This window comes from Pezoporus flaviventris, unplaced genomic scaffold (genome assembly GCF_033815535.1).
Source record: "Pezoporus flaviventris isolate CSIRO_AGI_PZ_B2104156 unplaced genomic scaffold, CSIRO_AGI_Pfla_v1 ptg000036l, whole genome shotgun sequence".
Classification (NCBI taxonomy): Eukaryota; Metazoa; Chordata; class Aves; order Psittaciformes; family Psittacidae; genus Pezoporus; species Pezoporus flaviventris.
Window position 1 is genome coordinate 2,873,577 of NW_026892584.1, and position 13,244 is coordinate 2,886,820.

The 13,244-nt window shown below is 40.3% G+C and overlaps 1 protein-coding gene across 6 annotated transcripts in view; it reads right to left on the reverse strand.

Annotated features, from left to right (window-relative positions):
- The window catches only part of CD44 (CD44 molecule (Indian blood group)), a 59,447-nt gene extending 50,714 nt beyond the window's left edge, over window positions 1–8,733 (reverse strand). For 3 of the 6 annotated variants that reach the window (XM_061462856.1, XM_061462854.1, XM_061462855.1), the window contains exon 1: window positions 8,528–8,731. In XM_061462856.1, coding sequence (XP_061318840.1) covers window positions 8,528–8,594 — 67 coding nt within the window. In that variant the 5' untranslated portion in view covers window positions 8,595–8,731. Of the gene's footprint in view, window positions 1–8,527 lie in introns of all 6 variants that reach the window. The other 3 variants (XM_061462853.1, XM_061462857.1, XM_061462858.1) reach the window with 3 other exon arrangements.
- Between the last annotated feature and the right edge of the window lie 4,511 nt (window positions 8,734–13,244).

Consider the following 13,244-nt stretch of genomic DNA (forward strand, 5'->3'; position numbering starts at 1 on the left):
ATTTTATTACACTGTGGAAAAGAAGAGTTTGAAAGTTTAAACCTCAGAATGAGATTTCAAGAAAAGTATTTTTACTTTCTGTGCTAAGAGTTTTTGCTCCTCCCAAGAACACAAAGTGACTCTTGTGAGTGCAATATAAGAATGGTACTCTTTTAATACCAATCTTCTGAAATCACTGGATCCTCCTGCCCTATTCACCCGATGCTGAACACAGTGACAATAAGCCAGCTGCCAACGCAGTAGGCTGAAATCAAAACCAAATCGTTACAAATATTAATGAGAATTTTCTTGTCATTAGAATCTTCTGAGGCCTGTCTCTTGGAAGAACTTGGTCTCTACATTTCATTTAATCTAAGAATGACTAGGCTGGTGAGCAGAAGTTTTACTGGGTAAAATATAACCTTCTATCAGGTAAAGGCTGACAAGAGTCTATCAGATTTATTTGACAGCTTTGGCCAGATGTCCCAGAGAGACCTCTCCCTGCAGTGCTGCATCCAGCTCTGGAGCCCCCAACACAAGAGGGACGTGGAGCTGTTGGAACAAGTCCAGTGGAGGCCATGGAGATGCTGTGAGTGCTGGAACAGCTCTGCTCTGGAGACAGGCTGAGAGAGCTGGGCTTGTTCAGCCTGGAGAAGAGAAGGCTCCAGGGAGACCCTGGAGCAGCTTCCAGTGCCTGAAGGGGCTGATAAGATACTTGAAGAGGGGCTTTTGACAAAGACCTGTAGTGACAGGACAAGGGGGAATGGCTTTAGCCTGACAGAGGGGAGATTGAGATGAGATATTAGGCAGACGCTCATTCCCTGTGAGGGTGGTGAGGCGCTGGCAGAGGTTGCCCAGAAAAGTTGTGGTTGCCCCATCCCTGGCAGTGCTCAAGGCCAGGTTGGATGGGGCTTGGAGCAACCTGGTCTAGTGGAAGGTGTCCCTGCCTGTGACGGGGGGGGGCACCGGGATGAGATTCAGTGCCCCTTCCAGCCCAATCCATTCTGTGGTTCTACAAAAACAATGAGTAAGTGTGAGAAACAAAGTTGTTCAAAAGAAGGCATGGGTTTTTAAAAGATATTGCTGGGTACCACCTTGTTACAGATAGTTGGTTCGACACTCAAACTTGTCTGGACTTGCAATGTTCTGGCCATTGGCCTTCTGGCATCATGACCAGGTGGACCACCTTTAGGATAGAGACGATAGCTCCTCCTCTGACTTGCTTGGTCAATATATGTCTCTCAGCACTCTGCTTTCTCAGAGTATAAAGCCTTTATCTACAAATACCTCCAAGATCTCAAGAAGATAGCTGATAATTATCACTAGAAAGTACTGCTTCAAACAGAGGAGAAACTTGACTAAACATAAGACATTATTCTTCAGTTTATAATTACATTAATTTTTAAGTTCTTGAAGTCTGAAAGTAGAACAAAAGATTTAAGTCAGTTCTCATTTGCCAAACAGCTTCAAACATCATAAAAAGCTAAGTCTTGAATAAGAACTTTTTAAGAAAGCTTTACTTCATATTCGCTATTGTTTAACAGGAGCCATGCACTATTGAACTGAATGTAGATGACAGTCTTCAGTGTGTGTATAAATAACACACACACAAGGAAACAGGATAAAATGGTCAGAGCAAATGAGAAAAGTTTTATCTGATTTTTATCAGATAAATTTCTCCAGTTACTGGAGAAATTGATTTGCACGGAATACATATTATTTCACTTACATCTTCTAAATGTTCCTATATGTCTAACTTACAGGTAAGCAATACATAGGAAAGGAGAACAAAACATTTGTGAACATAAAGGCTCGTTAGCCCGAGTGGGTTTTTTCTACATTTGCATGCCTGAGTGAATGATGGAAAAGGGAAAGGACATGTAAATAAATGGAGGACACCTAATCAAGCAGTAGGAGGAAGAATAAGGAAGTGAGTGAAAGCAAAACATTAAGATGAGTTCAGGCCTCACCCTCAGTGTCTTCATTATTAATGAATCATGCATCTTTATAATTGGCAATATTACTTTCCCTTGAACCTGCTCAGTTAACTATTCCTCATGTAGAAGCATCACCAGAGCACCGTGAATGGAGTTAGGAAGACCTGGCTCTCCCTATCAGCACTGTACTGTATCTGTCAGTGCTTTACTCTTCTCATTCTGTGATAGGGATACTCCATCTTATCTATAAGATGTGAGTTGGCTGATGGCAAAGAGTAGGCAGATAAACAACTAATCACTACCATCACAATCACCAGACTATTGCATTTCCATGTGATAGAAAGAGCAGCTGCCAGCTTGCTTAGTCTGTTTTAAGTGGGCATGGGGGCTGCAGTCATGCTGCTCTAGAAAGTGTGATAGCAATCCCTTGCTGATAAGCCTCCCTGATAAGATGGCAAGATACTTTTCCTCAGAGACGCTGCCAGTTAAGACTGGTGGTTGAATTTTAGACCCAGATTTGGACAGCAGCTTGTTTGCTGCCTGGACAGAGCTCATTTACATCTGCCCTGGGTGGCCATAGACCGTATGCTGAGTTCTAGTTAGCCTTTCACTTTTGTATGGGAACACTGCTAGAAACTATTCTTTACATCTACCCACACATACCACACCCTGCTTCTTTACAGACACCTATCCATTAACAAAAATAACAATAAAAAAGCCCCCTAGGGAAATACGCTTCTGAGAACCTGTTTTGCTGACACGCTGCCGCTGTGAGACATATGTAATCAACAAGGGCTATGTCACAACAGAATTTCTTTTACTATTATATGTTCTGTCTAAGGCACCTTCTTATTTACAAAAGCAGGTATTTAATAAAACAGACATTAACTGTGCAGTACATGATTGCTGGCTAATGCTGTATTCCTAGGCAGCTGTCAGCCTGTACCCTGGCAACCTCTTTTATAACAATCTCACATTGCTTTTGGAACAAATTCATTAGTAGAAACAGAGACAGAAGTTTTACACACAGCTGCTGCGTGTCTGATTTTTTCCCTCTTTTTTTTTCTCTTTTTCTTTGCAAAGACACAACAGAGTCTCTTGGGGCTTCCAGCTACTGAACCCGGCTCAGTCATTGACAGAACAAAAAAGAAAAGTGAAGCCATGTATTTTTCAGACTGTAAATGTAAGTAAAATTCAAGTCTCCTCTGTGATTTTTACTTTGAATTGACATGGTTGCTTGATTTTCCATGTTAGCAACTGCAAAAATTGTGAATTATTCTTCAACTCCTTTCTGTTGTTTTGGGTTTGTTTTTTTTTTTTCCTTTTTTTAATGTTTCACAGTATGAGGGTTGAAGGTTATTGTACTGAAACAAGATTGCTGCATTATATAATGCAGCCAGTGCTGTCATGCAGAGGAACTGGAAAGTCCCAAAGCCAGAATGTACAAAAGAGAATTCAATTATGTTCTTAATTGGAGGCACAGACTCCAAATATGACTGCAGGTTTCGTTAGGCAGGAAACAGTCACGGAGGTTTGAGCTTTAAATCTCAATTAGATGAACTTTCAGGCTGGCTGAAAAGATTCTCCAAGGAAAACCCCTCTTTCAGCTGCCATTCACATTGCTGCCTGCAAACTCATTCATATGACAAGCTACTCTGTCGTCTCTTGGGCTGGATGAGCTCTGAGCAAGAGAGGAAAATCACAGTCAGCTGCTACTGATATTGCTGCTGATGCAACTGTAGGGAGGCCTGTGATTTGGCAGGGAGGAAACTGATAAACATTCAGAACTGACACAATCTTCTCTGCCGCCACTATTAGCAGCATCCATAATGGTCACTGATAATTACAGTGCCTGATGGCTTCAAAATGATTATTACCTCCCAGGGAGTGAGAAACAACTGCATGTTAACAGCTGATGAGCTTCTGGTCTAGTCTGGAGAATGACTAGCAGCTGCTCCAAACTGGCTTCACACCAACAGTTTTTGACAACCCACTGGAGAACAGTCCAAACCACCAGACATAGCACAATGAAACCTTTACAGGTAAAGGCAAAGAACAAAATAGACTGTGGATCTGGGTTTAGCATGGTAGTAACCATACATATCAGAGACATGACATTGGAACAGGTTGCCCACAGAAGCTGTGACTGCCCCATGCCTGGCAGTGCTCAAGGCCAGGGTGGATGGGGCTTAGAGCAACCTGGTCTACTGGAAAGTATCCCTTCCCTTGGCAAGCAGTTGGAACAGGATGAGCTTTAAGGTCCCTTCCAACTCAAACCATTCTGTTATTCTATGAAACTCAGCCTCTGTATTGCTCCTCTCACTCTACTGGCCTTCAGTTGGAAGTCTGAACTTCTCTAGTCTAAGAATTCAATTTAGTGGTGAAAAAAATGAAATTTGATAAGACATGCTCTCAGTTACAAGCTGATGCTAAAATATCATGTACTTTGAACACTATGAATTGTTCCAGTACAGTGTTGGATTGTTTTCAAAGCAGACAGGATTTCTGTGGTGGGTCATGTTTGTTTCACAATTATCCTGTGAGGTTTCAGTTCACAGGTAACTACATACGTTTAATCTTAGTCCTGCAAAAAGCAATTTAAGGGCACAGTTTGGCAGAACATTCTCCCTCGCTCTCACATAGAGTTCTCTTTCAAAAAAATTATCAGTGTTTTGTAAATAATGGAATACATGTCATGTGATGGTGAGAATTATCATCTATGTTGTCTGTATTTTCAAACACTTATCCATTAATGCAGGAACAGAAATGCAAGGCAAGACGACCAGAGATGGTCAGACAAATGGAGACACTTTCTTATAGCATCTCTAGAGTTCTGAAAAAAAATCTTGGGCTAACTTATCCTTTTCTTCTTATATGAGAAGTTCTACATATTTTTTTCCTTCTTCTCTACTAGTAGAATCAGAACTGAAATTATCCTTTTATCAAAGAAAAAGTAGAGTTAGCAAAGGCCTTCTACTCTGTCTGACAACCTGATTGTAGCATAATCACTAATACCCAAACTGTCCTTTAAAGATGTTCATCTAGTCTGTCCTTATCTAATCTGTCCTTAAAAAACAGTGTCTGTTAGCAACCTATTTTCAAACCTAATTACTGCTGCTGTCTAGCCACTCCCTCTGAATGCCATCTCTTCTCTGGCAAGAACATTGCCACCTTGCATTGTTTGCCCTGTGCTTTTTAATTAACCCGTATCCCACAGAGCTCACCAGAGCTTCTTTCTCTGTCATGTCAGCAATGCAGTTTTTAAGTTTTCTAATTTTTCACACATTTGTAGGCTCCACTATTGTTATACATCGATTTGATTGTTACTATCTTTTTAAATTTTATTTATTCCTTATTTATTTTCCCCATTCCTGACAGTTGCTATCCATATTAGTGGAAATGTCTGCAGAGGTTTACACTAGTTTCTTGCTTGGATACATTTCAGATTTCTTCTCTAACTTAAATTCTTCAAGACTTCATGCTGTCTATATAACTCACTTTAACTGCTTCTTGCAATTCACCATGCTCCTTGCCGTACACCGAACATCCCTTTGAGATCTGTATTTTTCCTCACTATATTTTCCTGTTCTCTTCTGTAAGTTCTTTAATTTGAAATGTCTGTTGTCCTTCACTGAAAGCATTTTATTAGCCCTTCATGAAATTCTTGAGAACCAATTTTTTCTACAACTATTTTAGCAGTACTTAGCTCATGATTCTCTTTGCTGTTCATACCTGCCTACGAGCATCTCAGGACATTTCATCTTGCAGGAACATTCTGGCTACAGTAGAACCTCATGCATGGCTAGGTCTTGAGCGAATAACTGCAAAATTAATACTTCAAGTCCTAGCCTATTAAAGTCATTTGTCTTTCTTTCCATGTTCTGGAAAGAGAGACACACCAAATGTGAGGGAACATTTCATTTAACCTTGGCTAGAGCTACCAGTGGTTTCAAAAGCATTTAATTTTTAAAGTTCTTTCTCAATTGTATGATGGTATCTAAGCCTTTCTCTGACTTCCAGTTTTTAAGGTAATGGTTCTACACTGTGGTGAGCACCAGTAACTGAAGAATCAACACACATTTCTCCAAAGATTGTAAGATAACCCTCTACCATGGTTTGTTGGTTCTTTGTGTATTCAAGGTATTTCTAGGGCAGGCACATAACCTTTCCATTAAACAATGATGGAAGTTCAGGTGAACTTTAATAAAGTCTAGTTACTTTGCAGCTTTGGGAAAACAGCTAAGATACACACTGTAAAGACTAAGTGAAAATAAATTAACAAAAAACTCCTTCAAACTGCTTTATTTACAAGTTTTCATGATGAATATACAAGCCAAGGGGCAGACAGGTCCCTTCCTTTGTGACTTACTGATAGCTATAGTAGCTCTGTCTTAAAAGTCTTACCTCGTGCCAAGACTCTGGCAACCTTTCCAGTGCTAATATCTAAGCTCCTCCCTCCTGCTGGTGGACTCATTCTCCCTCTTTTCATTTCATCTTTACTACTATTTCTATTCCAGCTTCTCCAGTTTGGGGGTCAGAATTCTATGATTCACTTTTAGTCAATCAAGTAAAACTTTGAGAGAAATATTTTTACAACTCATAATGGTCACAGGAGAAAATCTCCCTCAGAATCATCATTAACCAAGATGTCAGTACTTATGTCCTCCTGGATCTTCACTCCCTAGACAACAAAAGTCGCAGCAACAGCATGAGTAGACCTCACTCGTGTGTCAGTGACGGTATGGTCACAACAGTACAGAACTCACAATGAACAAGTTTTTCTACTGCTGTCTATATCTCATCTTTTCTTTAATAATAACATTAACAGTAAATCCAGGTCCTTTCTAATTTTACAACATTCTGTACTAAAAGAATCAAAATTCCAATTCAGGACTAGATCTGAATTTTGTCTTCAAGGCAGCTGTCTCCCAACAGCAATAGCCACTACTCCACAGCAAAGTCACTGGCTTAAGAAAGAAAATAAAACCACTATAAAATGCTCTTCTGAAGTCATTACTGACTACAAAGTCATGCTGGAATGTACCGCATACCAACCAAAACATATTGTAGCTATAGTCTAATACCTTGCTAAGCCACTAAAGAAACTTCCCTGTGGGGCATATGTGAAGTTTGACATACTTTTTGTAACTATGCTGAAGAGTAGATGATGGGGTTTTCTGCTACGCCTTACTGTAAAAATGCACTACTCCCAGAGTCAGGGTAGACCCTGCTTCTTTAGGACGTTCCTGGCAGCTCATGAAAGGAGAAATCAGTTGAGCAGGCGGTAACCAAATAATTATAATACTCATACAGCATACAGACTTGGACCAAGCCAAGGTTTTAAACACATCTCAGACTTACTTTATTAGCCCACACTACCCCTGCCCTTTCTCTAAGGCTTTATGCATATACCTGATTTTAGCAAGAATATTTTGGTACAACAGACAGACAATTTTAGAAAGAAAAGCAATGAGAATGCTTCAGCTACCACTGATGCGCTGGGAACTGCTCAACACACCCATTCACAGCCCGTCAGTGCCGCAACCATTCCAGAAGTATCCACTGCTGCTCAAACAAATGCTGTTCAAATATATTTACTGTACACATGCACACAGAGCCCTTGGGTGACAATGGCCATGAAAAATGTATTTTGTTAGACTTCTGGCACCGATGAGTAGAAAAATTATGTAGAAGGATAATTGTTATCCCTAACCACAAAATGCCTCAAGGCAGTTGCTGTCGCAGGGAGAGTCTGTTAAAAGCATGGCCATTTCCCTCAAGCATGGTTGAGACTGCACCATGTGAAATTTCAAAAGCATTTTGTCATTTTGGACATATATCCCCTTCTCCCCCCACCCCCCCATTAATATTTCATTTTCAAATACAAGTGTTTGAAGCAAATAACCAAGCCACAGAGAGTTAATTGACAAACAACTGAATTTTTCAGTCACTACTAACCCTCTTTGTTCCAAAATCTCATCAGTCAACCCCAACAAAACGGTAGGAAGTCAGAAGCAAGCAGCCTTGGTATAAAAGTTCTCCAAATTTCGATCACAGATCACTGCAGTTTTGCTTCTGTTCAGCAAGGTTATGCCCAAATGCAGTACAGATTAACTGTTGTTTCAGTCCATGTAAACTAAAGAATGAACTTCTTGTATGCCAGGGGGGAGAAGCAGAGGCTGTGTGTCCATCCCCATTCATCACAATCCCCCCCCCACCCTCCACCCCCCCACCCCCCCGCTTTTCTCTACTGCCTGAGATGGGGCTGTGGGAGCAAACTAAGTGTGTAACAGCAGTTACGCTGTCAAACAGAGGTTTACCAGCACTGGTCAAAATCAACTGATGTACTTTTGTGCTTACCTTAAACTTAACGATCTAAAATTCATTTTTTATAGATCTGGGATTGCCCTTTACAAGCAATACATAACTGTCTAAGGTTGTTACAGACCAGCACAGCTGAGCTTACAGTTCTCAAACATCTCTTGTAACTCTTACAAATAATAAAACTTTATACAGGAGCAAGAAAGCTGTTAGCTACCTAGCAGAACTCTTGCTGTCAGAAACATAAACTTGTTAGCAACCATAAGTGTTTTAATTCATAAAAAACTTACGTGTTTCTGTCAGACAAAGCTTCAGCAAACACAATCCAAAAATTGCCCATAAGGAGAAACTGGCCATTGTTTTCTCAGAGCTGTTTTGCAAAAACCAGAGATCCTTGGAAGCTGCACAAAAAGGAAAAGCCTCGACGCTCACTGAGCCTGCAGTCAATGAGTCTGAAGTTTGCTGCACTTTTTATTCTGATTCAAAGGAACTGAAGTAATGACATAACTGGGAGGGGGAGCTCCATCAAAAGTTACACCCATATTGCAAAAAAAAAAAAATGGGTGTGACTTCAATCCAGCAGTGGAAGAAGGGGGTGTAGGAGGGGAGCCAGTACTGACTAAGCAGCCACACTGGAGTTTTAAAGAGGCACTATGCCTCCTCGTCTTACACAAGTAGAGTCAGAGGTTATACTTACTGCACTTGCAGGAAAGTTTGTGTAATCTCTTGTGACTTAGCTCAGAAAGGCACTGCTTCTTATAAGCTTCCCCTCTTGCATCTTACAATCTCCTCATTGTTGCAAACTAGGTGAATATAAAGCACTAGAGTTTCTAAAGCCCAACAAAGCATCTAAAACTGACTGGATGTTTCCCCAAAATATTGGTTATTTTGTCCCATCTCACTGTTTTCTCTTTTTTGCTGTTTAATTTAGAGCAAGCAAAATGCTTGCTCTGCAATGAACCTTTTTAAAATGTATATCTTCCTTTCCTGGAGGATAAACTGCAGAAGGTAAATCAAGGCAGTTCAGTCTCCCACAGCCCATTCCGCCCTTGGCTTCTCTGCACAGGGTGCTCCAACAAATGCCAGTGTCAGCAGGGACAATGAGGACTAAGCTTGGTATTTTATTGTATTGATGGTATAAGGTGCAGAAGGAATTACTCCTCCTATTCACAATTCACAAAGCAGAGAAACAGGATGAGAACGTACAGCAGTCTGACATTCAAACAACGTGTCAGTTCCCAAGGGACATACATTCATTGCGGTGCGGGGTTTTGTGTGACTCTAGATGCCACATGAAATCCGTGGTGAAAACCTCAAAACCTGTTTAGGCAAGCAAAAGTCACGTCTGTTCCGTACCTTAGCCATTTCTCGCGGTGTCTCCACACTCAGGCCTCTCGACGGAGCTGCAGAGTTGTGACAGTGGTTTGTGTGCCCCGAAATGGTTAAGGATCACCAAAGCCAGCACATCTCACCTTTAACAACCAGCATGTGGTGATGACTGGCAGCCAGTAATGCCCCGATTTCAGTTTCCCTCAGCAAATTTGAAATGAGTAGTTCTATATCAGATTACCATTTTGTTGATCCTCCCACTTGAAAGAATTTTCTCATTAATTTTTAATCTCTGTTAACACAAACAATGGAAAAATACAGACAGGTCTTTCCAGTCACCGGCACAAGAACTTTACACAAAGAGGTTTTCAGGACTTTGCCTTTTCTTTGACTCTTGACTTACAGATGGCTGGCTATCCTTTCCTCAACCAGCCAAATTTTTACCAACAGGTTCCAACAGGCTTTTCCTACAGTCTACGATATCTGATGGGACATGGTTAAAGTGAAAATATTTCCTTTTTATTAAGAAGCTAGCAGCTTTGAAGTTACAGATAAAATATGTTTTATTTAGTGAATATGCTGGTTTTTCTTTTGAAACATATGGCTTTAAAAGAAAGGAAAAAAACATCTCCTATACATCTTGACATTAGTAGTAGTGGAAATGAAATAGTTCTGCCAGTACCTGTATGCTTATAGCTATAGATATTTTGCCATTGAAATATATGAATGAAATTTAGTGAGATTTGAAGTGCTGGTGCACAGTTAATGCATATTTTAAGTTCAAGAAACATAACCTTTTCTTCAATTGCTAAATTACTTATGAAATTCACCTCTATGGATGAAACAAAAGAATGGAATATTCCATTAAAATTTGAGTCTTATTTCCTCGATGAACATAAAATCCCTCTCTATGAATGTCCTGCGTTCTGAATTATATGGAATGCAAATACGTTTTCTTTGGCACAGGCAAATGAAGGATAATGTCCATTTCTGCGGTGTGGGCAAGTATGACAGAGGCAAAAGTTTGATTTTACCAGGAGTGGAAAGTCCTAATCTTTTCATGGTCTGAAGTTTCTAATTCTAGCCCTTCTGACACCAGCTTATGAGCAGGCTGTTTTCTCAATACTGAATATTATTTGATATACTTCTTCTCAGTAGTTCTGCATATGCTTGGTGGGGGTGGGTGGTATTCCACTTTGGAAAGACTCTCTTGCTTGTTGCCCTATAAACATGGGTTAAGATTAGGTATGTTTAGACTAGGTGCATGGAATTGCTAGTACCTAATGTAAAAGGAAGACAGATGTATACAAGAAAAATTGTTCATTACGGTAGGTCATTTCCTGGGATAAAATATGGAAGTAATTAGTGAAATGTATGCATATAACATGTAAGTTTGTCCATTTCACATACCACCTGCCTGCTTACACACCAGCCTAGGATTTTGTCATGGCTTAACCCCAGCAAGCAACCAAATACTATGCAGCAGCTCGGTTGCCATCAGCAGTAGGATGGGAGGAGAACTGGAAAAAGGTAAAACACATGGGTTGAGATAAGAACAGTTTAATATTTGAAATAAACTATAACAACAGGAGTGAAAGAGAGGGGGGGAGGGGGGAAGAGAGAGGAATAAACCTCAAGAAACCAGTGATGCACAGTACAATTGCTCACTACCCACTGACCGTGCCCAGCTCATCCCCGAGCAGCAATCTGCTCCCCCAGCCAACTCCCCCCAGTTCATATACTGGGCATGACGTGCTGCGGTATGGAATACCCCTTTGGCTAGTTTGGGTCAGGTGTCCTGTCTCTGCTCCCTCCCAGCTTCTTATGCCCCTCCTCATTGGCAGAGCATGAGAGACTGGAAAGTCCTTGATTAGGGTAAGTGCTACTGAGCAACAATTAAAGCATGGGTGTGTTATCAGCATTATTCTAAAGCCAAAACACAGCACTGAAGCAGCTACTAGGGAGAAAATTAACTATATCCCAGCCGAAACAAGGACAGATGCACACTTGCATTCCAACACACTGAATACTTCAAAGAGCTGGCATTAATAAATAAAAAAAGCTGACAAAAGTATTTCCTTCTTTCCCACCCAAACATGGAATTTCTCCCCTAAAAGATGCTGGCCTGCGGTAGAGAGCAGTCAAAATTTAGTCTGGGTGCAAGACCTGATTCTACCCAGGAAACTAGTCAAAGGAAATGTGCAGCTCTGAAGAAAGATTTGTTTGTTTGTTTTGGAGGTTTCCTTGTGAGAAATACATAACTTTTCCTTTAATTTGGGATAATCTTAGTCTGTAGGAACAGAAAAATCCTAAAGCAAATCTTCAGCTGAGAAAATGCAGCAGAGCAACACTTTAAAATGTGCCTATCCATTTATTCCCATTATGGATTTGTTTCCATGACATGATTGTTAACAACACAAATCACACAGTTAAATGTTCGAGAGTTTGTAATTTGCTCACTCCCTTGGCAACAAGCAGTTACATTACTGGCACTAGAAATTTGTAAAATAATTAATGGTACCAAATATATTAAATTTTCAAAAGACAACTAAAAATGATAAACCTCCAGCACTTAAATTTCTGTGAAGCCTTTGATATAGCGGATACTGAAACTATGATGGTGTAACATAATACAGGAACACCAAAATAATTCACTTGTGATTTTATCACATATATGAACTGTAACCAGCACCAATTAATTTTGATAAAAATCCTATTAGGGAGTACACATGTTGGAGCCCTAGAAAAAGAACATGCATGGCTTACAGCAATATAAAGAGATGTTTTGGGGGGAATCCTCATAGAGGATGAAAATCTGGCCTAGATGAAGTTAAAGGCCAAAATGTAACTAAATTCACTGCGACTGCCTCTCCCTATAATGTTTATGTATTTGGATTTGTTATGTGGACAGACCAGAAGGTGAGCATACCTGAACTTGTGATGAAAAAAATGACACCAATTGAGGTTGGTTTCACTATCAATTGGGAACAACTGAAAGGGTGGAAGAATGAAATTTTGTTTCTGCCAAATTAGCTGTCATTTCCATTGTAAGAAAAAAAAACAAACCCAAATAAACAAACAAACAAAAAGCAAACCACAGAAACTTTAAAAAACAAGCTCTTAATTTGAAAAGTTTGCCCCCCCTATTATCAGCAGAAAGCCATATATATATATAAAAACCCTTTTCTGAACATATTTTGGTGAAAATTTCAAGCTTGTTATGGGGAGTTGAAGAAAATAGTCTTGGTTAATATAAAAAGCACAAATCTCATCAGGTAATGCTGGCCAGGGCAGCATGCATTCTGCATGTTCTACAGCTGGTCTGTGAGACTGGCTGGAAGTCAGATTTGGGGGAGGAGGGAGGATTTTATAGCCATTTAACTGTAATCTCACTAAGATATAGTATTTTTAATAAGATTTCCTCCTGTGTCCCTAGACTGCAATCTTGTTTCCTGCATTTCAGACCAGATTTAGTTTCCATGATTAACCCTGAAACCAGGTTATGTCATGGAAACAGCCATAGTAAATCAGCGTAGCAAATCCTGTGCTACACACTTTTCTTGGGCACTGAGTGCTGGTCGGAAGGCATAAGAAGAGCCCGTGCTGGTTTAAGCCAGAAAAGCTACTCTTTTGGCCGGAGGGCAAAGCACTCCCTTGGGAAGTTGGGCACCCGGTTCT